Source organism: Thamnophis sirtalis, unplaced genomic scaffold, assembly GCF_051295495.1.
Source record: "Thamnophis sirtalis isolate CommonGarterSnake01/CBP01778 unplaced genomic scaffold, rThaSir2_p1.2 scaffold_12, whole genome shotgun sequence".
Taxonomy (NCBI): domain Eukaryota; kingdom Metazoa; phylum Chordata; class Lepidosauria; order Squamata; family Natricidae; genus Thamnophis; species Thamnophis sirtalis.
The window spans coordinates 49,895,185-49,922,344 of NW_028261392.1; the positions used below are offsets into that span (position 1 = coordinate 49,895,185).

The 27,160-nt window shown below is 35.3% G+C and overlaps 1 protein-coding gene across 3 annotated transcripts in view; it reads right to left on the minus strand.

The window, feature by feature from the left end:
- Positions 1–309: 309 nt before the first annotated feature.
- RPS6KA3 (ribosomal protein S6 kinase A3) overlaps positions 310–27,160 on the minus strand; it is a 72,235-nt gene continuing 45,384 nt past the window's right edge. For all 3 annotated transcript variants that reach the window (XM_087726447.1, XM_087726446.1, XM_087726448.1), the window contains exons 16-22: positions 26,589–26,678; positions 25,285–25,443; positions 24,832–24,993; positions 21,721–21,797; positions 20,548–20,665; positions 15,369–15,509; positions 310–7,704 (exon numbers count right to left, since the gene is read on the minus strand). In XM_087726447.1, coding sequence (XP_087582573.1) covers positions 7,582–7,704; positions 15,369–15,509; positions 20,548–20,665; positions 21,721–21,797; positions 24,832–24,993; positions 25,285–25,443; positions 26,589–26,678 — 870 coding nt within the window. In that variant the 3' untranslated portion in view covers positions 310–7,581. The remainder of the gene's footprint in view (positions 7,705–15,368; positions 15,510–20,547; positions 20,666–21,720; positions 21,798–24,831; positions 24,994–25,284; positions 25,444–26,588; positions 26,679–27,160) is intronic.

The following is a 27,160-nucleotide window of genomic DNA, read 5'->3' on the forward strand; positions in this document are numbered from 1 at the left end:
GGAGAGACATTAACTGAGAAAATAATATTCTATATGTAACTTACTTTCCTTAATTCTGCTCATTAAAGACAGATCTCCCTTGTTTTATGAGGGTCTTTCTTTTGATCCTTTCTCTTGTAACACAGAACACTGCTTTTATCTTCCTCAAATGTTAGAGAAGAAACAGCAGCAGAATCTTAGGCATGTCTTCTTACACATTCAATTTTTTCTTCCTCTGCTTAACTTCTATGCATATTTCATGACTTGTCATAAAAATCCCTCAATATTGCTTGATACTGCAACTATATAAAACTCAAACTTAAGAGATCCTTATAGTAACAAACAAGTTTATTAAATTCTTGTAACTATGACATATACAAAAGAAATACAACTGCTTTGCAACAGACACCTAGAAGAAATAAAATGCTTCATAAATGCAGTATTTTCAAATTTTATTTGCATTATCACTTTAGTTTCTTGTGAAGATTACAAAACCTTTCTTGACAAGAATACAAGCAATAATATCCTCCCAGACTCATGTGGTAATATTTGGAAAAAGGATTATACATATATATTTTCTAAAAACAGAGAGAGCTCTCAATAAAATAATCAAAATTTATTTTTGCCTAGTTATCAGCATTTTAGTTGCAATGCTAATGAAAGCATCTGATGCAACTTTAATGTTGTCTGAGAGATACAGTAGTTAAATATGTTACTATATCTTATATTTGCATGCTATACTTATGAAATCAATATGAAGAATTATTGTACAGAACCATATAAAAATATTTTATATATGTATCTTAAAATTTCTTAAATAGTTACTAGCCCCATTGTCATTAAAATGGTAAAATAAGTATATCCCTTGTAAGTGGACTTTCCCTTTGTTTAGGTCAGAAGTATCAAGATACATATACATCAGCATCAAGATTAAAAGCTACTCATTACTAATCAATAATTTATATGCTGTAAAACCTTCCTTTTATTATCATAAAACAGTGATTTAGTTGATCTATATCTACATTTATAAGGTACCTAAATAAAATGTCTTAGTGTTTATTCTCTTTATGGCTTGGCCCTGCCCTGGCTAAAATTCTCATTTTCTTCTGCCTGCTGGAAATGATTACTTCAGTAACATTTCAAACTGTGTGGGAGAAGCCAGTAGTAGACTACTATATTTACCAAGAAAAACACCTGGATAAAGTGATTGTTGATATGCCAGATGATCCCATCAAGTTGGATGCCACACAACATGCCACTGAAGAAAAGCTGAGGATCTTTTGGAGCACTAATATTTATGATGCAATTAGATTAAAGTTTTCTGAAAATTTAGTGCTGACATTTGCAAGAAAAAAATTCAAAGGTTGCAAAGTCAAAATTAGGGAGGGAACATGGAACTTAAAAATATGATTATAGAAAATTTAAACACAATAAAAGATACATAGAATAAACTGCATTAGAATCTTGGGCATCAGGAAATTGAAATGGACTGGACATTGGGCGTTTTCAGTAAGAAAACCATATTGTTTATTATTCTGGACATGAAATCCTAAGTGGAAAGTTGCTTTCATAGTCAGGAAGATGTAGCAAAGATGGTACTTGATGACTGAATATCAATTAGATTCTGCAGACAATATATGATGGTTATTCAAGTTCCATTGATGCAGAAGAGGAGGAAGTTGATGAGTTCTATACCCAAGTTCAATCCAAAACTGACATAATTTTCAAACAAGATGTGTTGCTTATGGTTGCCGACTGGAATGCCAAAGCTGGAAACAATAAGGAAGAAAATGTAGTTGGACTACATGGCCTAGGAAACAGAAACGAAGCAGGCAAATTACTTACACATTTCTGCCAATCTAATAATTTTTTTCATTGCTGACACATTCTTCAAACAATCACAATAAGGACTAATATACATATATATGAGCACAGTGAAAACAAATTGAGTATATTGGTCTAAGGAAGTGGAAGAGATCGGTTATAGAATGCAAAAATGCGGCCAAGATCTGATTGTGGAACAGATCATAAACTTTATGTAAATTTCAAATCAAGCTAAAGTGGAAGAACAAAGTTAACCAGTTACCCTGATATGATTGAGTATATACTCATTGTTTTCAAGGGGAAATTGAAATTTTCAGGAATTGCTCTGAAAGCCTGCACCTTAATAGAGAACCAGAGCAACTATGGAATGATGTAAAAGAAGCTGATGTTTGAAGGAATGTGGAAAGGGACTGTCAAAAGACCTGCACATAAGAAATCAAACTGGAATGATGTCATTGCAGGTGGTGGGTATTCCCAAGAAGAGAAGAGACAGCAAAACCAAGAAAGATAAATATCTGGGAGGAACGTTACAATAATTTCATAGAACTGTTAAAAGAGAGGCTCAGTATTTCATAAGACATACACGATGGAAACAGAGAAAATGAAGAACATTTTTCCAAAAAGATCTCCCATCTCCAATATTGCATCAATTTCCTATACTAAAGGATACCAATCAACAGACAGTAATTGATTAAATGAAGATCAAACAGAAGTGGAGTGTATAAATCAGGGTTTTCAACATCTAAAATATCTTAGAAGAGATACACTGTTTAAAAGAACTTCCAATTCTAGAAGTTAGTTACATCATTAGCAAGTTAGAAGCTTACAGGTAGAGTAGCTACAGAAATATGGCAAACTGCACACTTACCAATATTAAGAAAATTTAGAGTGTGCAAACTATTGCACAATATCCTTGATTTTACATGCTAGTAAAATAATGTTTAGAACAGGGGTGTCAAACTGGCAGCCCGAAGCCGGATGCGTCACACGCAGGCCATGCCCACTCCAGTTCCACAAAGGGGAAAAACATTGTGAAATGTCAAGTGATAGCAACGTGACCCTACGAGTTTGACACTCATGGTTTAGAATCATCCAATGTAGCTTAGACATTTACACAGAAAAGAAAATGTTCAAGCTCATCTTTTAAAAAGACATGGAACAAGAGGTATTCATACTGGATAATTGAGAAAGCCAAAACATCAATTTATGCTTCAGTGGTTATAGAAAGGTCTTTGATAATGTTCTCATGTCAAGCTATGAAATGTCCTTAGGCTTGACTATGAATAATAAATCAGCAATCACGAAATACAGTATAGCAATTCAAGGTCTTGGTAAATATATTCAGGTGCTGTGAAGTATCTGTACCCATGAAGATTAGAATTAGACAAGCAATGGCATTTCCTGTTAAGTTCTATGGATAAAAAAATTAGAATAGAAAAAATATTGATGCTCAAAAGACTCTTCAGAATAATATGGATTGCCATGAAAACAAACAAAATGGATCATAGAACAAATAAATTTAGAGTTCTCACTCAAGGCACAAATGATCAGGCTTAAACTAATGTTTTGGATATATTATATAACTGAAGACCCAGTTTCTTTTAGAGACCACAATGTTGGGAAAAGTGAAAGAAAAAAGAACAGATTAGTACCATTGCAAGATGAATGGACTCAGTTGCAAGAACAATGAATGTACGACCAAGACACCAAAAAGGCCAGGTTGAGAACAATTCAAGGGAGAAAGTCTATCTACATAGTTGCTAAGACTTGACACTAACTTCATGACATTTAATACACCAATTTTGAAAATCACTTCAAGATACCTCTATTAGTCATTAGCATACTATTTGTGCCAAATCATTAATGGTTGGTGAATCTTTTATCATGGATTGCTCATTTAGACTGCTTCTTATGGGTGGAGATATGTTCCTGATGAAATTCTTACTGCACATATATTAAATGGCCATTTAAGTTCTAAACCATATTTGTAGTGAGTAATAAGGAAATTTTAATGTTTTTATATAAAATCCCAAAATAATCTAAAAATTAAAAGTAGCTGTCAACAAATGTTGGGGTTTATAATATCTTCCCCTCTTTTTTGTTATAAAAACACAGGAAGTATATATTATCTAAAGGCAAGAATTACACGAAGAAACACTATTTTTCTACTCAGCTATTAAATAATGTTTTAGAAAACATGAATCAAAACAGGCTTAAACATTCAACATATTATTTAGGATTAACTAGTTGGAAGTCACCTCCAATTTGGTTGATACTAATATTCCCAGCCAAGGATGACAAAAGTCACAGAAGACATTGAAATAATAGCTTTCTTTGAACTTCAAAATTATAAATTATATATTTTCTGATGTGTTATGCGGATTTAAAATTTATAGAAAGGCTTAAATACATTATTTATGAGAAATAATGAGTAATGGAATATTTTTTACCAGTTTTAAAATACTTTTTTAAAGTAACTTGGAAAATACAACTGAGATGTAAATATATCAATGTTTAAGTGAACTGTTCTTTTTCTTAAATATAATATGCATAAATGATTGCTTTATATAAAGTAAAAATGTTTTCTGTCTAGGAAAAGTAAATCATTTAATTTTTCTTAGGGGTAGATGAAATTTTATTAAGATAAAATCTAAAATTTCCAGTGCAATCCAATTGGGAAAAAATCTGCTTATTTATTTATAGGTAAATTCCAATGTGCTCACCTTCATGTTTTCTAACCATTACATTTAAAATAATAAAATAACCTAGGACTATAAACGGATAACATAATGAACATGATTATATATGATTGAATCCAAATGCTTAAAATTATTTTGTAGAGAAGACATATTTATAAGTGTGTGTGCATGTATGTATGTGTATTCACACACTCACACACACACTTATTTCCTGCAGAATATTAAATAAGATAAGAATCTTCTAAGAAGCATATATTGTTAAATATAAATCTAACTGCATGAGTCCAATGTGAATAGTGTCTTTAAAACATCTAATAAAATCCCTCCATTTGGAAGGTGGTTATTAAAAATGTTCATGCACACAGAAATAAAATATTTTTTTCTGCAAGACAATAAAATATAGTAGCAAAGTGAAATAAAATATCAGGAGCAGCAGACTAATACAAATAATGGATTCATGTTCCAAGGTTCCAAAGATATAAACATGTCTGTTCTTTGCTTATTAAGAAAGAAACAAAGATTTGTATCTTCTCTCAAAATGGAATAAGCATTTTGTGAAATTTCTAGAGCTTCAGCAACATTTAGCATCTCAGCATCTTTGTTAGATTTAACCCATGACAACTAGTGCATATGTTTATATACATCAAAATAAGAGATCCATTTGAAAAAGCACAACATTGTATTTCCTTTCCAATTCCAAAAGTACCCCAGAACTTATTTTTATGTAGTTGTGAATTGCACCATAGATGCTTTAGGGAAATCATGTCAAAGTAAATGCAATAAACACATTAGGGTTGAAAATCATGTTAAAAATAGACATATTAGAAAATTTCAGCAGATACAACCATATACAGGTAGTCCTTAACTTACAACTGTTCATTTACTCACCGTTCAACATTACAACTCTGAAAAAGTGACTTTTTCACACTTATGACTGCTGCAGCAACCACATGGTCATGTGATAATCTTTTGCAACCCTTTGATAAGCAAAGTCAATGAGGAAGACAGATTCACTTAACCAAGTTACCAACTTATCAACTGCAGTGATTCACTTAACAACTGGGGCAAGAAAAGTTGTAAAATGAGGCAAAACTTACTTAACAAATGTCTCACTTAACAAGAGAAATTTTGGGCTCAGTTATGGTCATAAGTTGAGGACTACCTGCATTTCCATCCATCCAAATTTAGGAAACAGCCCTTGCCCATGTATTTTGTATGGATGCTATGAATGCTCCCCATATTACTAGGCCCTGTCATGAAAAGCTGTCTTTAACTTATAAAATATCACCTATTTAGGATCTGCCATTGCAATTAAATCTTGAGGCAACATTTAGCAAAATTAAAAAATATTTTAAAGCATGACAGAAGAAAGTATCAACATCAACATTTAACGAACAGTAAGAAATAAAGGCCCCTTGGTGACTAATTAGCAGCATCTATACAAGCAAAGACTCATTTAAGAACTTGTGTGTGAAAAGGATTTTAAATTACAGTACAAATAAAACTGTGTTAACCTGAAATAGTTGCATGAGTCTGTAAGGCAGAAACATGAGATGAAGCCCTGGAAAGAACTACAAATTAATATTAACTAAAAGAAAGACAGACAAACGATAGTACCCAGTGATTAAAGAGATCACAAACATTTGATATTAAAAAAAGATATATTTTCATTTCCTACTTTGCTTATCTACCACAATGATCTGAGACTAACTTATTGGCAAAATGCAAGACAATAAAGAAATATTACTACTGTATAAAGAGTAATTTCTTTGGCAGATTTCTTATGAGCCACCCAAAATTCTTCATTTCTTCAGCATACAATATATTGCAATACATAAAAGTTTAACATCTCACATATCTGATCCCAAAACAATTTTAAAGTGGTGAAAGTTTTCCCAAGTCCCCATGAAAATGATAAAAACAACCTCAGAAATAGTTCTATGTTTAGTATGTGTGTTTAGGATTGCAATCTTAGCATCTGATTATACAGCATTCTTCAAGTTTGTAATCTAGGAACATGCCAAACTATGAAGGCAGAGCCACTAGAAAAGTTGAAGACACTGGGACACATTCCATTCAATTTGTACTCAATGCTCCTTTTGTCTATAGCGGCCCAAATATAACAGACCTGCTGTTAATTTTTAGCCACAAAATGATCTAACATTATTATTGGAGAAAGCACTATTTCAGCTTAAACATTACATTTCTGCCCTCTCCATTTTCTGATCAGCACTGTGCAATAAATGCTATTGCTGCTTAAGCAACAAAGAAAAACCAGTTACAATTAACATCAGCTGAACCAAAGTTAAACTATTTAGCCATAGTTTCTGAGGTTCACCAAAAGACACACATCATGACGATATGCAGATCCTTTTTGCTTCCATACATAGCAAACTACATATGTGATTAAAATATGCCAGTTATACCATTAAATGCTTTAACAATTCTCAAGATTTCTAATAATGTGTCCATGGAAAAATCCAAGTAAGGAAATACATATTCACAGAATTACATTCAATAGCTGTTTAACAGTCAAGCTGTTTTAGAGATGTCCAATCATACTGATTAATATTTTAATCAGATTTAATTGTCAAATCAATTAGTCTAAAGAGAAGGAAACAATGTATTGAAGTGTATTGTTAGGAAAAATATACAAAACATATAAAACACTGGATGGCACAAATTACAGTGCTAATATAAACATATTTTAAGGTAAGTGCTTAACATAAACTGTCCATCCTTACATGTATCAAATAATTATTTTAAAGGGAGGAAAAAGATTCCCTATAAAAATAATGCTATATGGTGCAGAGTGCTTTTTTCAGTGTATCTATTGTAACAAGAGGTGTTCGTAATTATTTCCATTGATAGTTTTTTTTCACCACTGATTCCGCTTTTTTCTCCACTTGAAGGAAAATGTTTTGCTTTAACAGTTTTCAAAAGATGAAAGCAAGAGCAGCAGCAGCAGCATAACAGTACCAGCTGGAAGAGTGTGCTTTCAGGTAATTGGGGTGCTATCTGTTGCCATAATTTGTGCTATCAACTCATTGTGGTACCATTTTTTTTACATGAGGTCATTTCATAGAGCAGTTGAGGTAATTTTTTTTACTCCTCTTCTTTGAGCAAGCGTAGAGCGACCCACTGGCTCCAAAACCGGGGACTGATTGCGATTCAGTGCTGAGTATGTAGCTGCCATGGCACCCTAGGAATAAAAAGATTTTTTAAATTGTGAATCATAGGTTCAATGACCACATTACGGAGTTTAAACAAACAGAATTTAATAATGTCGAATTTTAATATTTAAGACACAAACATTATCTTAATCTACAGTGCAACGTGTCTCTGCCTTACTATTTTGCACCTCATATCCATGCAGGCAGGAATATGTGTTAATAACATCACCCAATCATTTAAAACATTAGTTTACAGGGAATGTCCAACATTCCAGCACTGTATACTTCTCAAATCTCACAAATGTGATTTAGATTTGCTCTTAATAATGCTAACTGAGTTCTCAAATAGGAAGAATTCGTGCAAATATCAACCATTATCTCTCAGAAGCTATACTGATTAGATGATACCGTATGTGCCTTTAGTATCATTGGTTACTAAGTATTCTGATTTCTATTAAGTATTTTACATTCTTATCCTATCACATTAGATTTGGAAACAAAGAAAAATTTAAAGTATGTTAGACAAATTTTGTAGTTTTATTAAACCCATGTAATAATAATAAATTGCCCTTTGAAAAACACTGAAGAGGGGCGGGGCTGAAATCACGGTGTTACGACGTGTCTCACAGAGCTCTGTGAGGATGCATCAAAATCTGGACTGTTGGGATGTCTGGACGGATCTAAATCACCTCAGATGGGCAATGAATAAAGAGAGCACATCCACTGGTCTCAGGGAGCTTGCAATCTCTCTGACTGACCCAGAGAAGGCTCTCAAACTCAGTAGGAGGAAAGCCAGCCACTGCATGCTGGACTGAAGCTGTGACAATGACCGGAAGCATGGATGATTGAATAATAGTGTGAATGATCTGGCTAAGAGATTTATAACTTTTAACTTTCATAGAAGAAAAAACCCTCTGGAAAACATCTGGGTGAAAGTGGGACTTAAAAGGAGGAGGTGGACTTGTTTTTTTCCCTACAGCTCCCAGAAAAGCGGCGAGAGAAGCCTAGGAGCCATTTTTAGAATAAGAAGTAAAGTCAAAGATCTATCTAAAAAAGGGTGGAAACACTTTCCAGTTGGAAAGCAGGACTGGATATCTCAAGTACAAAACTGACTAATTTAGAATATGTATAGATATTATAAAGCTTGGAAACACAATTTTTATTAAAAACATTTTTATAAAGTTTGAAATGGAGTGTATTAAGTAAAAAGAGGAAGAACAAAGAGAAATAGAGCAGCAGTGCCATCTACTGGTAAAAGTGCAAGGAAAAATACATAAATAGTATAACCTTGACTGGCTGAAAAAAACGGATGATAACAACTGACAGTTAGATAAACTACTTTTGAACTACAATTGTTCAAATTGAAAAACTGAGGCAGGGAGTGAAACACAGATTTTTTTTCTTAAAAAGTGCAGCTCTTGGAACTTAAATGGAAATGAAAAAGATAAAACAAAACAGAAACTGGGAATAGCAGTATATTTCCTTTGCTATTACTTTTGCTCTGTGAACTCTCCACTGGTGGGTATAAAATAGCTGGTGGTTAAATTCTAGGACTTGGTGAGCCTAGTGGATTACAAATTATCAGTTTGTCATTGATAAGAAAGAATTAGGGTTTAAAGAACCTGAAAAACAGCAGCAAGACTGGCAGGATTTAAAGACTGATAACCTTTGGATTATAATTTATATTTTTACCTTATTCTTGGATTACAATTAACAGTATCATCCCTTACTTTTTGTGGATTACAAATAATAAAAGATTTTAAAATGAGGAAACACTATCTGCAATCTTCAGCATCATCATCAGCAACATCCAGTCCATCAGGTCAGAGGTCACTGGATGCCATATTGCAACAAAGAAAATGAATAGTATGCAGGCAGAACTGAAAGTTATGATACAAGTGCTCCATGAGGACTTTAAAGAAAGAATGGGGAAAGTAGAGGATAAAATAGAGAATTTTCAACAAATGATGGTGAATAATGAACAATGGATACAGAAAATAGAAGAGAAAGCTGAACAAACAGAAAAAAGAGTAGAGGAAGTTGACTATAGACTTACATTGGCAGACAAAAACAAAGAAAGAATGATTATAACAATCGAGATGGACAGAGCTGATTATTATTTGCGGTTCCAGAATTTGGAGGAAGAGAAGGGAGAGAACCTACCAGAGATACTAGAAAAGTTGTTATTGGAGGCTTTAGAGGTGACCAAAGAAAAAGCACTTGCTGAAATTGATGAAATGTTTAGAATACAGACTAGATATGCGACAAGAAACAGGCTTCCTAGAGAAGTACATGTAAGACTCACTAAAAAAAAACAATGAAAACAGAGTTCCTAGAATGAATGAGAGATAATCCTTTAAAATACAAAGGGAAAAAGGTAGTAGTTCTAAAACAGATCCTGAGAACAGTTAGAGAAGCAAGGAGGGAATATAAATCCCTAACAAAGCAACTGATTAAAAACAGAGTGAAATTCAGATGACTGATACCAGAGGGAATATTGGTGTCCTAGATGGAGCAAAGACATAGATTACACACCATAGAAAAAGCAGAACGATTCTACGAACACTACTTTGATCACAAGAGGAACCGAGAATAAGAGAGGAAAGAGAGATAAGATAGGACAGATGACAAGAAGTTACAGATGAGAGAAGGGTACAAAAAAGAGAAGATGGAAGAGATCTGGAGGAAATAGCAAAGAGAGAAGGAGAGAAGCCTAAAGAACTGAGAGAGATAAGTGTGATTGGACAACAAAACCCATCTAAAAGTAAAACCATGGAAGAAGTAAAATTAATGTCAATTAACATAATTGGATTGAATTCGGCAATAAAAAGGAAAATGACTTTTAGTAAACCAGAAAAATTAAAATTAGATATAATCTTCTTGCAAGAAATTCATATTAAAAAACAATACTATATCTTAAAATTGGGAAGTTTTATACCTCTTTACCACAACAAAAGAGGGGAATAGCTCTTTATGTAAAAGAGACAATAAATGTTAAGCAAATATTTACAGATGAGAAAGAGAGGATTTTGATGGTGGAGATAACAAATAGATACTTCTAGTAGCAATATATGCACCAAATAACAATCAAGAGGACTTTTATGCTCAACTCCATAAGAAAATAATAGAATTGGACTATGAAAATATATGTATAGTAGGAGACTTCAATGCAATTGTAGATGCGAATCAAGACTATAAAACTAGAAAAGTAAATTAAAAAGCCAGAGAAACACTACCAAAAGCCTTTTTTTAAATGGCGGAAGAAGTAGGCATTCAAGATGTATGGCGATGTATAGGATGTATTTCATCCTAATGAAAACCAATGCTCATTTTATTCAAATAGATATATGTCTTGGTGCAGAATAGACATGATATGGATTTCAGAAGAACTAAAGTCTAATGTACAGAAATAAGCAATTGGGTGGATCACAATTTGATAAAAGTTATATGGAAGGCACAAAAAAGGAAACTAAGATGGACCTTGAACCAATCAATGCTAAAAGAAAAGGAATTTATTCGATTTATGGAAAGAGAATTGGACTTTAAAAAAAAAAAAAAAAGAGAATAACCAAAATGGCCTTGCATACCCTTATGGAGGCTTTCAAAGAGCTCCTGGGGGCTGGGGAGGAAAGAAATGAATTCCCCCCTCCCCCCCGAGCACTCTGCAAGCCCGCCCCCTGGACTATTCATGCCTTTTTGGGGGGGAAATGGGCCCATTTTCATGAAAAAACGGGCCGTTATTGGGAGGTTTGCAGAGTGCAAAAACTTTTTTTCCCTTTTGGAAAGCTCTTTAACTGATTGATGAGAATTACATTGATCAAGTGCTGTGCCAGCAGAAATAACTACCTATCTACTGTATTTCTCTCTCTCTCTATTTCTCTCTCTCCCTTTATCTATCTACCTAACCCTCTCTCTCCCTACCTATCTACTGTATTTCTCTATATATTTCTCTCTATCCCTCTACCTATCAACCTACCTACTCTCTCTCTCTCCCCCTACCTATCTACTGTATTTCTCTATCTTTTTCTCTCTCTATCCTTCTGCCTACCTATCTACACACTCTCTCTCTTCCTACCTACCTACTATATTTCTCTACCTCTATTTCCCTTTCTCTTTCTATCCTTTTATCTACCTACCTACCTAACTACTCTCTCTCTCTCCCTCCCTCCCTCCCTACTGTATTTCTCTCTCTTTCTCTCCCCCTCTATCCCTCTATCTACCTAATTACTTTTTAAAAAATTGCCTCTTCAAAACTTTGGTGCATCTTATAGGTACGTCTTATATGAAAAATACAATATATTAGAGGACTAGTCATAACATATATGGGAAAGAAAAATAAAAAGAAGAAACAAAAGCAAAAAAATACTAGAAAAAGAATATGAGAGATTATAGTCTGATTTCTTTACTGAATACCAATTATAAAATATTTGCTTCAATAATTGCAGAAAAGAAGATTCCTAAACCAGTTTATTCATTCAGATCAAAATGGTATTTTTACCTAAGATACAAATTAAAGATAATATGAGAATAATCTTAAATACATTGGAATATTAGGAAGCACACCCAGAGAAGCAAATGGAATTGGTCTTCCTAGATGCACAGAAAGCATTTGATAATGTGAACTGGCAATTTATGCTAACACAATTCAAAGACATGGACTTTGGGGAGAGATTAACATGATCAAGGTGATATATTATAAATAAAATGTAAAGATAATAGTAAATGGAGATGTGACTAAGAAGATTAATATTAAGGTACAAGACAACGATGTCTCCTGTCCCCCCTGTTATTTATAATGACATTGGAAGTATTGCCTAGAAATATTAGATAGGATACAGAGATAAACGGTATGGAAATAAAAAAGTAAAAGTATAACAAAAAGAGTTTGCAGATGACTTAGTACAGCGATGGTGAACCTTTTTTGGCTCGTGTGCCATAAGGGGGGAGCGCAGGGGAGGGTTGTGCACGGGCATGCCACACCCATAATGTAATATGTGACCCCCCCAATGAGCATGCACGCATGAGAGGCGCAACCCCCCCATTTTTTGCATGCTTTTTTCGCCCTCTACAGGCTCCAGAGGCTTTATAGGACCCTGGGGAGGGCGAAAACAGCCCCCCCGCCCCCTCAGAGGCCCTCTGGAGGCTTCAGGGACCTTCAGGAGATTTCCCTGAAGCCTCCGAAGGAGTAAAAATGACCCTACAAGCAAACCAGAAGTGACTTCCGGTTTGCCCATAGGGCCATTTTTTTGTGCTCAGGAGGCTTCAGGGAAGCTCCTGAAGCCTCCGGAGGGTCTCGGGGGGGGGGGGGGGGGCTAGCTAGCATGCTGGCTAGCTGACAGGGCAACGCCTGGCCTGGCCTGATAAATGGCTCCGTGTGCCACAGGTTCGCCATCCCGGACTTAGTATTTATTTTGGAAGATCCATTAGAAACAGGGCCAAATTAATTTTAAAAAATAGAAGAATATGGGGAAGTAGCAGGACTGAAAATAATAAAAATTAAACTAAAATTTAAGTGAAAAATCTTGCAGATAAGCAGAAAAAAGAGTTAATAAAGAGAATAGATATTCAGATTACTACGTAAGAAAAATACTTAGGAATCCAGTTGACAGCAAGATGTTTAATAATTAAGGAAGATAACTATTATAAATTGATGCAACAAATTAAAACAGTTTTGGAAAAATGGAAAAATTTTCAACTATCATTGATAGGAAGAATAGCTATAATTAAAATGAATATACTACCGAGAGTACTGTACTTATTTCAAACAATTCCGATAAAATTGGGGGGGGGGAATGAGGAACTTAATAAAATAATACTAAAATACTTTTGGAAGGGGAAAGAAGCAGGAATTAGCTTTAAAATGTTGCAAGATTCAAGAAACAGAGGAGGTTTTGGATTACCAAATTGAGAATTGTGTTACTAGGCAGCAGTATTAACATGGATGAAAGAATGATCTATAACTGGGTTGGCATGCTTTCTTATGGTATGGGAAAAGCAAGATACATGGTTACTTTCAAAGATATTACATAAGGAACATGCTACTGTTAGTATGGGAGAAAATTAGAGAACAATATTATTTGAGGATACCAATTTGGCTTTTAACAATAGAAGTACTCATCCACCCAAATGTTATTAACATGGGAATATTATTAAGATTATTATATTGAAAATAATTATATTTTCATTAGTATATACAGTATGTTAAGAGGGAGAAATGAATAGAGCTATAATGCTGATTGTTATTATTGTAAGATTAGATAATTATTAGCAAAGTAATGAATACTGTAAATTTTGACTGTAAGAGCAATTTGTACCTGGACAACACACTTTAATGGAAAATGAAATGTTTAAATAAAAAAAATAAAAAAACCTATTAAAAAAAGAAAAACACTGAAAGAACTTATTATTTACTGGGCTTATTTCTATGCTGTTCCTCTTGTTGATATCTCTGAATGGCATATCTATGTGACATTCATAAATGTTAAAAAATAAAAAAAAATCATAAGATCAAATTAAAGTACATCACTCTATACATAACTCTGGGAACTTTAATTATATTAGACAAATACTCCAAAGTCAAAACAAACTATATTAAAATGTCCAAACCTCCATGGCCTGCTGGTGTAGCCAAGTTTTAATGGCCTTCCTTTTAAGCCAATAGCGTAGGATTGACTTCCTTAACAGAAGTAAACAATTACTGATTTTGTTCCTTAATAATGAAAGATTTATTATAGGGAAAATGCCTTCAATGGATCATTGACTAAGAAAATCTTAAATGTAAAAAATTTCAAAGCATTGCTAGAAATGGAAATGGTAGCAATACAGGTAGTCCTTGTTTAACAATGGTAATTGGGACTGGAATTTCGGTGGCTAAGCAATGCCATCATAAGACATGATGTCACATGCTTACTGATGGCAATTCTAACAATTCCCAGTTACTGTTAAGTGAGGGCAGCATAAGTTTTTAAGTGAGAACTTAACATGATCATAACTTCCTGCTTCCTGTCAGCTCCCCTATTGACTTTGCCTTGTGGGGAACGAGCACTGCAGGTCACTTGCAATCAAGTAACCATGGGACACCATGATGTTCGGGAGATACAGGCTGGTTCTAAGATCACAATCACATGGTCAAGGGGTGCTGTAAAGGTCAGAATTTCAAGGACCAATTGTAACTCATTGCAACGCATTCAATACTGTTGCTAGTTCAAATAGTCACTGAACAAATGGCTGTTAAATGAGACCTCCTGTAATGGAAAAAAATAAGGGGGCAAACTGCAGATTAAAATATAGCAAACAGAATGTTTATTCATTTTAACTATTTTTATAGCTCAAAGGAGCTATAAAAATCACAAAGGATTATACAAAAGAAATATTTAAAAATTGCAAATGAATTCCCTAATTGGTGCTACCATGTAGTCATTCACTGAGACTAAAAACATACTGAAATAAAGCAGTTTTGTTTCCAGAAAACTAACACAACAGGGTCTATCTTCCTCTGGAGAAAAGTCCCATAGAATGGGGGTTACTGCAGAGAAGCCTGCCATCTTATCCACTTCCATGTACATTCTTAGCAGGTATTCTCTAGATGACCAGAAGAGCATATCAGTTCTAATAAAATGTTGTCCGATATATGCCATCTGTGTACCATAAAGGCCTACTCTAAGGAATAGTATGCTTAGGATTTTTTTTTTACCTTCACAAGATGTGGAGCATCTTGCCTGTTGAGTTGGTACTGAGGCAACTGATCGCAGTGAACTATCCATGGGTGCCTTAGAACTTGAGCAGCAGTCAGTCTCTGATGAGGGTCAACATGAAGCATTTTCGAAACTAAGTCCTGTAAACAATTAGTTAAATTGCACAAGTTTTATAAAATAATAAAATGATGGATTTGATTCAGATGTATTAAACAACATTTCAGATTAGAAAGGATACCTCAGTCTTTGATGAAGGGATTTTTTGTAATCAGAGTATGAGAGAATTTTGTAACGTACTTATATTTGCTGCAAAAGAAACCAGAACCTTCTATTTTTTCCTTTCCAATTATTTCTTTCTGTGCTTTTTCTTTTTTTCTTTCTTTACAGCTTAAGCTTTATTAGCTTGTGATTTTATGTGCTTTACAAAGCTTTAATAAAGATTATTTTAAAAAATGCCCTGGTAAGGTATTGCACTTAATTGCATAAATGAAGACAAGGGATATAAAAAGGAAAGGAAATAAAAGAACCAAATACTGAGCATGGGAATTAAAAATGGCCATTTTTGTGGCATTCCTTCCCCTACACACACAAAAACTGAAAAGCAAAGTACTTCAATCACTAATATCAGGAGAAGGCTATATAAACTATTAAGCTTTATTCCTAATAATAGCCTAACTATTTCATTGTACTGTAAAGCCAGTTTGCTGTAATGACTAAGGCATGGTATATTTATCTACAGACCCACCACATATCTACCAAGATGTAGATATCTAAAATATCTACTGATCCCTCACATCATGGACATAAAATGTTTCAACTTCTCCCTTCAGGATGCCTCTATAGGACACTACAAGCAAAAACTAGATACAAATATAGTCCCGCCACCCCCATGCAATCACTTTGCTGAACACCTAATTTCCACAGTACTGTCTTAGGCATAACAATATTTAATCATGTAGTAGTCTGTAATTGCTATTATCCGTCTCATTTTCTCATCTTCTCATCTTTACTACTACCTTCTCCTATTGGTATCTTACGATTTATCACTTATTGTTTGTATTTTAGGATTAATGATTGTAACTATGATTTTTTTTTATCTATGACCTATCACTTTGTTGTTTATATATACAAGAAGATCAAGGTATGTAAAAAGAGAAATCACCTTCTGGTTGGTGATTCAATCGTAAGGGATGTAAATTTAGGAAAGGATATGGAGGTTTTAAAAGAGGTCAGGTGTCTGCCAGGTGCTACTGCCAGCAGAGACAAGAGGCGTATTCTTAAGATAGTCAAGAATGCAAGTAAGGAATGTGACGTTGATGCTATTATACATCTTGGCACAAATGATCTGTCCCAAAAAGATGTACTTTCTGTGAAGAATGATTTCCAGAGCTTGGGGTATGAACTTAGTAGTGTAGGTTGTAGGCTTATCTTTTCAGAGGTTTTACCAGTATATAAGGAACAAAAAGGGAAGGGCCAGCGTGTAGCAGAGTTTAATGTGTGGCTAAAGGAGTGGTGTAAAATGGAAGGCTTTGGTTTTATTAGTCATGATGCCTGCAGCTGGTCCAATGAAAAACTGTACAAAAGAGATGGTTTGCACCTATTCAAGAAAGGGACTGAGTTACTTGGCATTAAATTCACAGATTTTCTGGATAAACATTTAAACTGAACAGCAGGGACAGGGAATTAATTGATACAGAATATTTCTGACCCCAGCCATCTAAAACTCATAGGGTTATCAGTGCATGTAACATAGATGTTTGTGCGGGTAAGATTATCACTCTTGCTGTCAAGCAAAACCAAGCAATATAGCAATAGCAGTAGACTTATATACCGCTTCATAGGCCTTTCAGGCCTCTCTAAGCGGTTTACAGAGAGTCAGCATATTGCCCCCAACAATCTGGGTCCTCATTTTACCCACCTCGGAAGGATGGAAGGCTGAGTCAACCCTGAGCCGGTGAGATTTGAACCGCTGACCTGCTGATCTAGCAGTAGCCTGCAGTGCTGCATTTAACCACTGCGCCACCTCGGCTCATAAGCATTTAATAGTGAGTGCCATACCATGTGCATGAATCATACAAGTGGCAAGAAAATAGGGGCAGTCAGGCATAACACAGGTTATGTAGACAGTAAACACAGGGTCAATCAAAATGGACTCGAATGTCTATACACCAATGTACAGAGTATGAGGAATAAACAGGGTGAATTAGAAATTCAAGTAAATGAGGGAAGATATGATATTGTTGCCATTACAGAAACTTGGTGGGATGAAACCGACAAATGGAACATACAGCTAGAAGGATTAAATTATTTAAAAGAAATAGACCAAATAAAAGAGGAGGTGGAGTGGCACTATATATAAGAAATAACTACATCTCTACAGAAATAGAGCACAACAATGATGAGAACTATCTTGAATGCATTTGGGTCAATATTAAAGATTAGGGGGGAAATGACATTGCCATAGGTCTATACTACAGGCCACCCAACCAAGCAGAGGCAATAGATGAACTTTTTGCTAGTCAGCTAACTAAGGTATGTAGGAAGCACACCACAATAGTAATGGGGGATTTTAATTACCCTGACATCAACTGGGAAACAAACTCTGCACCAAGTGGAAGATCCAACAGGTTCCTGATGAACCTAGCAGACAATTTTGTTTCCCAAAAAGTAGAGAAGGGAACAAGGGGATCAGCCATATTGGACTTAATTCTCACTAACAGAGAGGAAATGATAGAAGGTGTTGAAACCATAGGAACCCTGGGGGCAAGTGACCATGCAATATTGGAATTCAACATTATGCAAACACAAGTAGTAGAACAAAGTCAAACTAGAGTCTTGGATTTTAAGAGAGCTAATTTCAATAAACTTAGAGAGAGCTTGGGAAGAATTCCATGGATGAGAATCCCCAAGGGAAAAACAAGCCTGGGAAATTTTGAAAAATGAGATTACAAAAGCTCAGTCTAGCATAATACCAATGAAGAAGAAAAATAACAGCTCCCAAAAGAAACCAGCATGGCTAAAGAACTCTTTGACAAATTGAAAGACAAAAAAGTTAATTATAAAAAGTGGAAAGAGGGGGACATAACTAAGGCAGAATATCAGCAAACAGCCTGAGCCTGTAAAGATGAAATAAGGAAAGCTAAAGCTCACAATGAAGAAAGGCTTGCCACAAAAGTAAAAAATAACAAAAAAAGCTTCTTTCAACATGTTAAAAATAAGAAAAAGGTTAAGGAAACAATTGGTCCATTGGTGGGAGAAAGTGGCAAGAAGGTGACAAGCAACAGGGAGAAAGCAGAGCTATTTAACTCATTTTTTGCATCTGTCTTTACACAAAGGGATAAAACAGTCCAACCTATCAAAAACAGCACCTCAAAAATCAGATTAGGAACACAAATTGAAATAGGGAATAAAATGGTAAGTGAGCACCAGGACCAGATGAATTACACCCTAGGGTTCTGAAGGAACTGGCAGATGGGATCTCAGAACCACTGAACTATATCTTTCAGAGATCCTGGAGCACCGGGGAATTGCCAGAGGACTGGAAAAGAACTGATGTGGTTGCCATCTTCAAAAAAGGGAAAAAAATAGATCCAGGAAACTAGAGACCTATCAGCCTGACCTCAATACTAGGAAAGATTCTGGAAAAGATAATCAGGTAATGGATTAGCAAACACCTAGAAGTAAACAAAGTAATAGCCAAAAGCCAACATGGGTCAAAAACAGATCATGCCAGACTCATCTTATTGCATTGTTTGACAAAGTGACAAAGTTAGTGGACCAGAGTAATGCCGTCGATATAGTTTACTTGGACTTCAGTAAGGCATTTGATAAAGTAGGCCATAACCTACTACTAGATAAAGTAGAAGAATGTGGGTTAGACAGCATCACCACCAGATGGATTCGTAACTGGCTGACCAACCGAACTCAATTTGTAGTCCTCAATGGAACTGCATCTACATGGAGGGAAGTATGCAGTGGAGTACCCCAAGGCTCTGTTTTGGGCCCAGTACTCTTCAATATCTTCATCAATGATTTGGATGAGGGATTAAATGGGGAACTCATCAAATTTGCAGATGACAACAGGCTGGCAGAAATAGCCAACACTCCAGAAGATAGGCTTAAGATACAGAAGGATCTTGACAAACTTGAACATTGGGCACTATCTAATAAAATGAAATTCAATGGTGAAAAGAGTAAGGTTCTACATTTAGGCAACAACAACGAAATGCATAGGTACAGTATAGGTGGTACCTTGCTCAACAGTAGTAACTGTGAAAGGGATCTTGGAGTCCTAGTGGAGTCCAACCATTTAAATATGAGCCAGCAGTGTGCAGCAGCTGCCAAAAAAGCCAACACAGTTCTAGGCTACATAAACAGAGGGATAGAATCAAGATCACGCGAAGTGCTAATACCACTTTATAATGCCTTGGTAAGGCCACACTTGGAATATTGCATTCAGTTTTGGTCGCCATGATGTAGAAAAGAAGTGGAGACTCTAGAAAGAGTGCAGAGAAGAGCAACAAAGATGATTAGGGGAATGGAGACTAAAACATATGAAGAACGGTTGCAGGAATGTCTAGTTTAATGAAAAGAAGGACTAGGGGAGATATGATAGCAGTATACCACTATCTCAGGGGCTGCTACAAGGAAGAGGAAGTCAAACTATTCTACAAGGCACCTGAGGGTAGAACAAGAAGCAATGGATGGAAACTAATCAAGGAGAGAAGCAATTTAGAACTGAGGAGAAATTTCCTGACAGTTAGAACAATTAATCAGTGGAACAGCTTGCCTCCAAAAGTTGTGAATGCACCAACACTGGAAGATGTTGGATAGCCATTTGCATAGGGTTGCCTAGGCAGGGGGTTGGACTAGAAGACCTCCAAGGTCCCTTCCAACTCTGCTATTGTATTGTATTACACTGAGAACTTGGGCACTGGAGACAAATTCCTTGTGTGTCCAATCACAGTTGGCCAATGAAGAATTCTATATAGAAACTAGGAGACTATGAGTTCTAGCTCTGCCTTGCACACAAAAACAGCAGCTGACCTTAGGCCAGTTATTGACTCTCAGCTCTAGGAAGAAAACAATGGCAAACATAATGCAACTTGCTATTATTAATACTTACTGATTTATATTCTGTTGTACCTAATGAGCTCTCAAGAACAATGATTGACATACCTTTGCTGTTTCTGAGACAGAATTCCAGTATCCACCATTGAGAGAAAACTTCCCACTACCTATTCGTGCCAAAATTTCTTCTGGAGTATCATCAGGACCATTTGCAAAGGGAGTATAACTAAATGAAGATAATAGTTTTAACATTTTTTTAAAAAAATGCTCTGCGCAATTCCATTATGAGAATTGACATACTAAATTATTATAGGTAATCCTCAATTTACAACCATAATTGAGCCCAAAATTTCTGTTGTTCAAATATTTGTTAAGTGAGTTTTGCCCCATTTTATGATCTTTCTTGTCACAGTTTTTACGTGAATCACTGCTGTTGTTACGTTAATAGCACGGTTATTAAGTGTATCTAGTTTCCCCATTGATTTTGCTTGTCAGAAGGTCTCAGAAGGTGATCACATGACCATGGGACACTGCAATTGTCATAAATGTGAGTCTTTTGCCAAATGACTGAATTTTGATCATGTGACTATGTTGCAATAGTCGTAAGTGTGAAAAATGGTCGTCACTTTTTTCAATGCTGTTGTAACTTTGAACAGTTACTAAATGAATTGTTGTAAGTAAAGGACTACCTGTAATTAATATAAATTGCAAAAATAATTATTCATGAGACTATGTAACTGCTTACCAATTACTAATGTGAACAAAAAGCTTTCCAAAAAGAATTAGGAAACAAAAGTAATGTATTACATATAGCAGTACTAAAATTGTTCAGTACTGGAACAGATTTAGAAATAGTACAATTTGAACTATGAACTATTTGAAAATGATTAATAGGTATATATTTTCACCAAGCTTCTCATGAATTTGAAAAGTTTTTAAGAATTCCAAGTTATTCAGAGCTATATCCGCCTTGAAAGTAACCCATGTTGAACATCAGGAAATGACAACAAATGTTTCATGATATTTTGTATTATATCATAAAATTCTTTATGATAATTTTATATTATAAAATGTTTTTTATGAAATTTGCCAAATTTCCATTCCACTGAAGCTATGGAATGTGGATTTTGGATCCATGTCTTCTATATGTTAACTGTTTTGAGGTATCTGGGCTCAAAAAGATTTGCCTTGTGATACACGGATTAGCTCAGTTAAAGGTTGCAGACATGAAAGTTTTAGCATTATATAGATACAGGACAAAGTAAATTGATACAAACGTACCCAGTCAACATTGTATATAGAAGGACACCAAGGCTCCATATGTCGCATGCTACATCATACCCTTGCCTTTTTAATACCTATAGGAATCATGTTATTAATTAAATCATAAAGAAAAAGCAATTATTCTTAATTGTAAAAATTACCTTTGTAAATATTACTTTTATTATAGAATCACTGAGAAAGAAGTTGCTATATCCATTATAAATTATCCAATACAAATTGCATAATTTAATTTAATAAACAATATTTGAATTATTAAATTAATTTAAACTCTATCATTGCAATAAAAATGACAGTTTAAATCACTGTACTATAAAAGAAAGAAAACCAAAACTGAAACAAATCATTCACATAAATTATGGGTAATCAATATAGCACTATTAAAATAAAACAATAAATAGTTTAGATAATTTCATTTGCACAGTTGCTTCTCCACCTCATGGAATGCATATAGTTCAAATAAATACATCTCATATAATTCAAAGAGAAAGCCACATATCCAATTTCTTGGTTTCCTTTATGTATGATCATCAGCCTCAAATTCTTTTAAAATATGGAAAAGATAGGAATGTTCCATAAATCTTGAGGCTTGGCCAATGCATATATAATCCCATATGTAGGATGAAGAACAATCAAAGTCATTGAGGAAAGTTGAGGTACCAAGGGGCTTGGAGGTCAGTTAAATTGCTGTTAGGTGAGGAAGAGTGTGAAGGTGACTGTTGTGGCATATGTGAACAATTTCAGGCTCAGAGGTGGCTGATGCTAGGTGGGTGGGGATATGCAGGTAGCTGCAGCGGTGCATGAAAGTTATTTCAAGCCCAGGGTAGAGTGGTGGCCGATGGCAGGTGGGGCACAGATGGCTGCAACAGAACCCACAAGCAATTTTAAGCACAAGGGGTGACTGCTATCAGGTGTGGGAGGGTGTGCAGGTGGCTGCAGTTGCATGTGAATGATTGAAGGCACAGAGATGGCTGCTCCTGAGAGACTTGCCAGGGTAATTGCAACTTTCCTGCTGGCTTCCCCATTGACTTTGTTTGTAGAAAGCTGTCAGTGAAAGCTGCAATCATGTGATTGTGGACCACTGCCACCATCATAAGTACAAGCCAGTTTCCAAGTTACCAGATCGACATCATGTTACTGCAGGGGTGGTGTAATGGCTGAAACTTTGAGGATTCATCATAAGTATCAATTGTTCAGCACCATCCAACTTTAAAGAGTCACTGATCAAGTAATCACTAAGTGAGAACTATCTACAATATACAACTTATGTTTTTATAAGGAAGTGAAAAAAAATGTTCTGCACAAAGTTAGAAATGTTGGTTAAACAGGTTGTAAGATTCTGAAATTGTCACTAAGGATGGTCAGATTGTATTTTGCTTCTGAAGCTATTAATAATCATTTCCCCCCTTTTTTATATAAGCCAATATATACTTTGAATAATAAGGTGGATCAATATGAAGCAATCAACTTGAGTCTGGTGGATATTCAGTTTTTAATAATCAGATAATAATCCTATTGCTCCAGGAACTAATGGATTCTAAACAGCTGTTGCAAAATGTAATATTCCTGGTCTGGATGGCTTTTAAGAGGACTGATGCAAGGCTTTTACTGAGTCATCATAAATCTTTTGGATGTAAGTAATAAATCTTTTTCAGGATGTTAAACTGCCAGCATTGTTTTACACTAAGGATTATACTAAGCCCGTGATGGTGAACCTATGGCAAGCATGTAGGAAGTGGCACGCAGAGCCATCTCTCTGGGAATGCCAGACGTCGCCTGTTGCTCTTCTGGTTTCTAGTGCGCCTGCGTGCAAGAAGACCAGCCAGAAACCGTAAGACCAGGCATGCCGGAAAGCGGAAGTTCAATAGCTGCAAAATGTTTTACCACATATAATTTACTCCCCCATCAGGGTTTACAAAAAATCATCAGGCATCAAACAACATGTTTATTAGTTGATGTACTGGATATAGCCAAGTACTACGTATCTTTAGACCCAGGAAAAGCCTTTGCTAAGTTATCTATTTCTAAAAGCCATTCCTTAACGTCTAGAACAGGGGTGTCAAACGATGTCAGGCCTGCAGCCATATTTTCTTGTAGGTCTCAGGCCTACCACACTTTCTATTATTCTACTATGCCTTTTCCAATGTGGGAAAATGGGAGGGGGGATTGTACAGAGTTAAATGCTATGTAGCCAAAATAAAATTCCTTTCTAGAAGCCAAGGTCATCCTTTGTCTGTCCACCTAACCGGAAATGGATGGGGCGGGGGGAAGCTGTCAGCATGGCAGTGGAAGATTGGACCATGTGATGGACTTGTGGTTGTGGGGACAAGATCTTGAACTTTCAACTTGGTGGAAAAACCAGGAAGCCTTCAGATTCAGGTTTCCCAGATGTGCCAACATGGCTCTCTTAATAAATTGGAATTTTGAGCAATACTTTGCCTTGGACTCTGATTTATTTTTGGATGCTATTTGGAACCCTGACACTTGATTTCATTGAGGGCTGCATCAGGATTGTGTTTGACCACAGGGGAGGTGGGAATGAGCATAGCTAGGGTGGGCATGGCCAGCTCAATGTCACTCATGTCGAGACACCTGTGGTGGCCAGAGCCCTCTGCCAGAGAAAACCGGCTCCCAAGCTCTGTTTTCGGCTGCGACTGAAACCCTTTACCAGGGAAAACAGAGCTAGGAAGGGCTGCATGTGGCCCTTCTGAGCTCCATTTTCACTGGTAGAGGCACTGCAGGCCAGTCCTTCACTGTTTCCAGGGTGGTCCCATGGGCCAAATCTAAGCACCCCGCAGGCCGGATCCAGCCCCCGGGCCTTGACTTTGAATAACATTTTGTTTTCAAATTCACAGTATGATTCTTTTATCCCCTCCGTGCAATTATATAATAAATAGTCATATTTAAAACTTTGATGTTTTTAGTTTGGCTTTACCACTTTTCTTTTTCTGATTTTGTATATTATATAAATATAAGGATTTTAAAAATATATTTGCATATAATTTTCTAACCGTAAATTAATACATTTACTTAAAGAAAAAAAAAAGGAATTTCCAGATTACATGTTTTTCCTCCATAGGAAATGCAGACAAATAACCAATAGTTAGTTACCTCTGGAGCAACAAAATTTGCTGTGTAACAGGGTGTCATTAAGAGGCCATTTTCTGCTCTCAGCTGCTTGGCAAAGCCAAAATCACAAATTCGAATAGATTCTGGATTGCCTGATTCATCAACATATAAGATATTACTAGGCTTCAAATCTCTATGTACAACCTTAAGAAAAAAAAAAGAAAAAATTACTGGGATTTTTATGCAAAATCATCTGCAAGTTCCTTCATGATTCTGAAAAGACCCGCCAGTTTTTCTGCAGCTTTGCAGAAAAGCAACAAGAAAAATAAAGAAGTCTCTGCTGTTCCTTGGTACACATTGATTTTACATGGGAAACAGTTCAGTTGCAGGAGCTCTTGTAAACCCATCTCTTTCTTCTCAATAAAACTTGTTAAAGAGATTGTGAGGTTTCTTTTCAGAAAAACCTGATAATGATTTCAAAAATAGATAACTTACCCCTTGTGCATGAAGGTATTCAACAGTTTTTGTAATTGTGAATAACACAGCACTAGCTTCTCTTTCAGAAAAAAATTTTTGCCTAAGGATTTTGTCCAGCAGTTCTCCTCCTTTCATGAGTTCTGTTACCAGAAATACGCATTTTCCATCATCATATACCTGAAAATAACATAAAATATCCAATCATATCATGTACCTAAAAGTGACATACAAAATGATTTCACAAAAGAAATGGACCTACTAGATCTACTTTAAAATACTGGTTATCACCTGAAATAATGTGTGATATCTGAAGAACCCAGAAAATATCACAAGATAAAGGATAGCTCAGTTAAAAAATCATTGTAACTTAAATAAGATTTTAAAAAACCCTAAAATTGCATGACAATCATAGAAAGGAAGAGAAAAATAAATAACAGTTTAACGTTTTAATTGGCAATGTGAAAAGTTATTTTAATTGATGTCTTCCAAAATGATAGCTGAGTGGAAAAAGAATCTCCCACTATCTAATGAATGAAAAGTAAAAAAGCTTTGAAATAAATGTTCATTAATTCATTAATTTATTTTAAAACCATGTATTGTTTTAATTTGTCAGGAATTAAAATTCTGTATCTTTAGTATCATTTCTGCCAAGAAAGTTTTCAATCCATGTCCGAAAATGTACTATCTCTTTGTATATACATATAATGCAGCAAGGTAAATATAAACATTTAGTTTCTAAAGCCTATGAGAGCAAGTACTGAAAAATTGGTTGGAATATAAAGAACAGGTAACTATTCTTTACTACCTGTATTTTTTGGTGTGTTTTTCTTTTCTGGTTGTTGCAGCTCCATAAACTTTTGTTTATGCCTTATACAAGATTATACATCCTATTCCTGGGGAACTATTATAAGAAGCAAGAATATGCTTGCCAAACCTATCAGTCTATCAATGCCACTACTCACTACCTCAAGTCTTTAGAAAGCCATCCTCAATGATTTTATTATAAATCTATCAATATTCTAAGATCATGTTTCAATACCGAAGGCTGGGAGCCTATTTACTAAGATCTATCATTTCTCTGATCTGTGCTTCTGTCAACCAAGGAAGAAGTCCGCCTCTTTCAACCTAAATAAACAGCCTGCCAAATATTTGGGGTTAAAAAAGATTTACAGTTCACAGCTCCAGAGAAAACCCAGGATATATGCATTACAAATACTGGACAAAATTAAATAAGTTTTCTAACCTAATAGCTAATAGAAGGCAAATAACACACTGATATTAATGACTTAATTACCATGAAGATGCTTATATTATCTACTTACATCTTTCAGAGTAATAATATTTGGGTGCTGTCCATATCGTAGCAATATTTCTATTTCCTCTGAAGGATCTCTCTTACTCTTGTCTATAATCTAGAGGAACAAATATATATATAAATGAATAATTTTATATAATATTAACATTTAATTAAATTATTATTTTATAACAAAAACCAGCTCAAAACAGTATTTTCACCTTGTTTAAAGAGAAAGTTAGGCTGCTATACTAGTTAAAGCACTGAACTAAAAATCAGGGGACTATCAAACCTGACTTCACTTCATAGTTGCCTGTGCCTACTTTCTTTCGCAGTTTTGCCAGTGTTGGGAAGGAGGCGGTGAATTCCTAAGGGTGGAGGGAGACTGTGGAATGCAAGAGAACCATCTGTTGCCAGGGAGATGTTATCCACAAGGCCAAGTGATGAAGAATGTTTTGACCAAAGCAGACAGCTTTTCCCAAAGTAACAAAATTGAATTCAGTTGGTAAACTATGAATTGTGGGTGGCCCAGAGTGGGGAAAGAGAGTTAGTTATGTGGCTTTTTGTGGTGGCATACAGAGCTCCCTCTGCTGGCACACG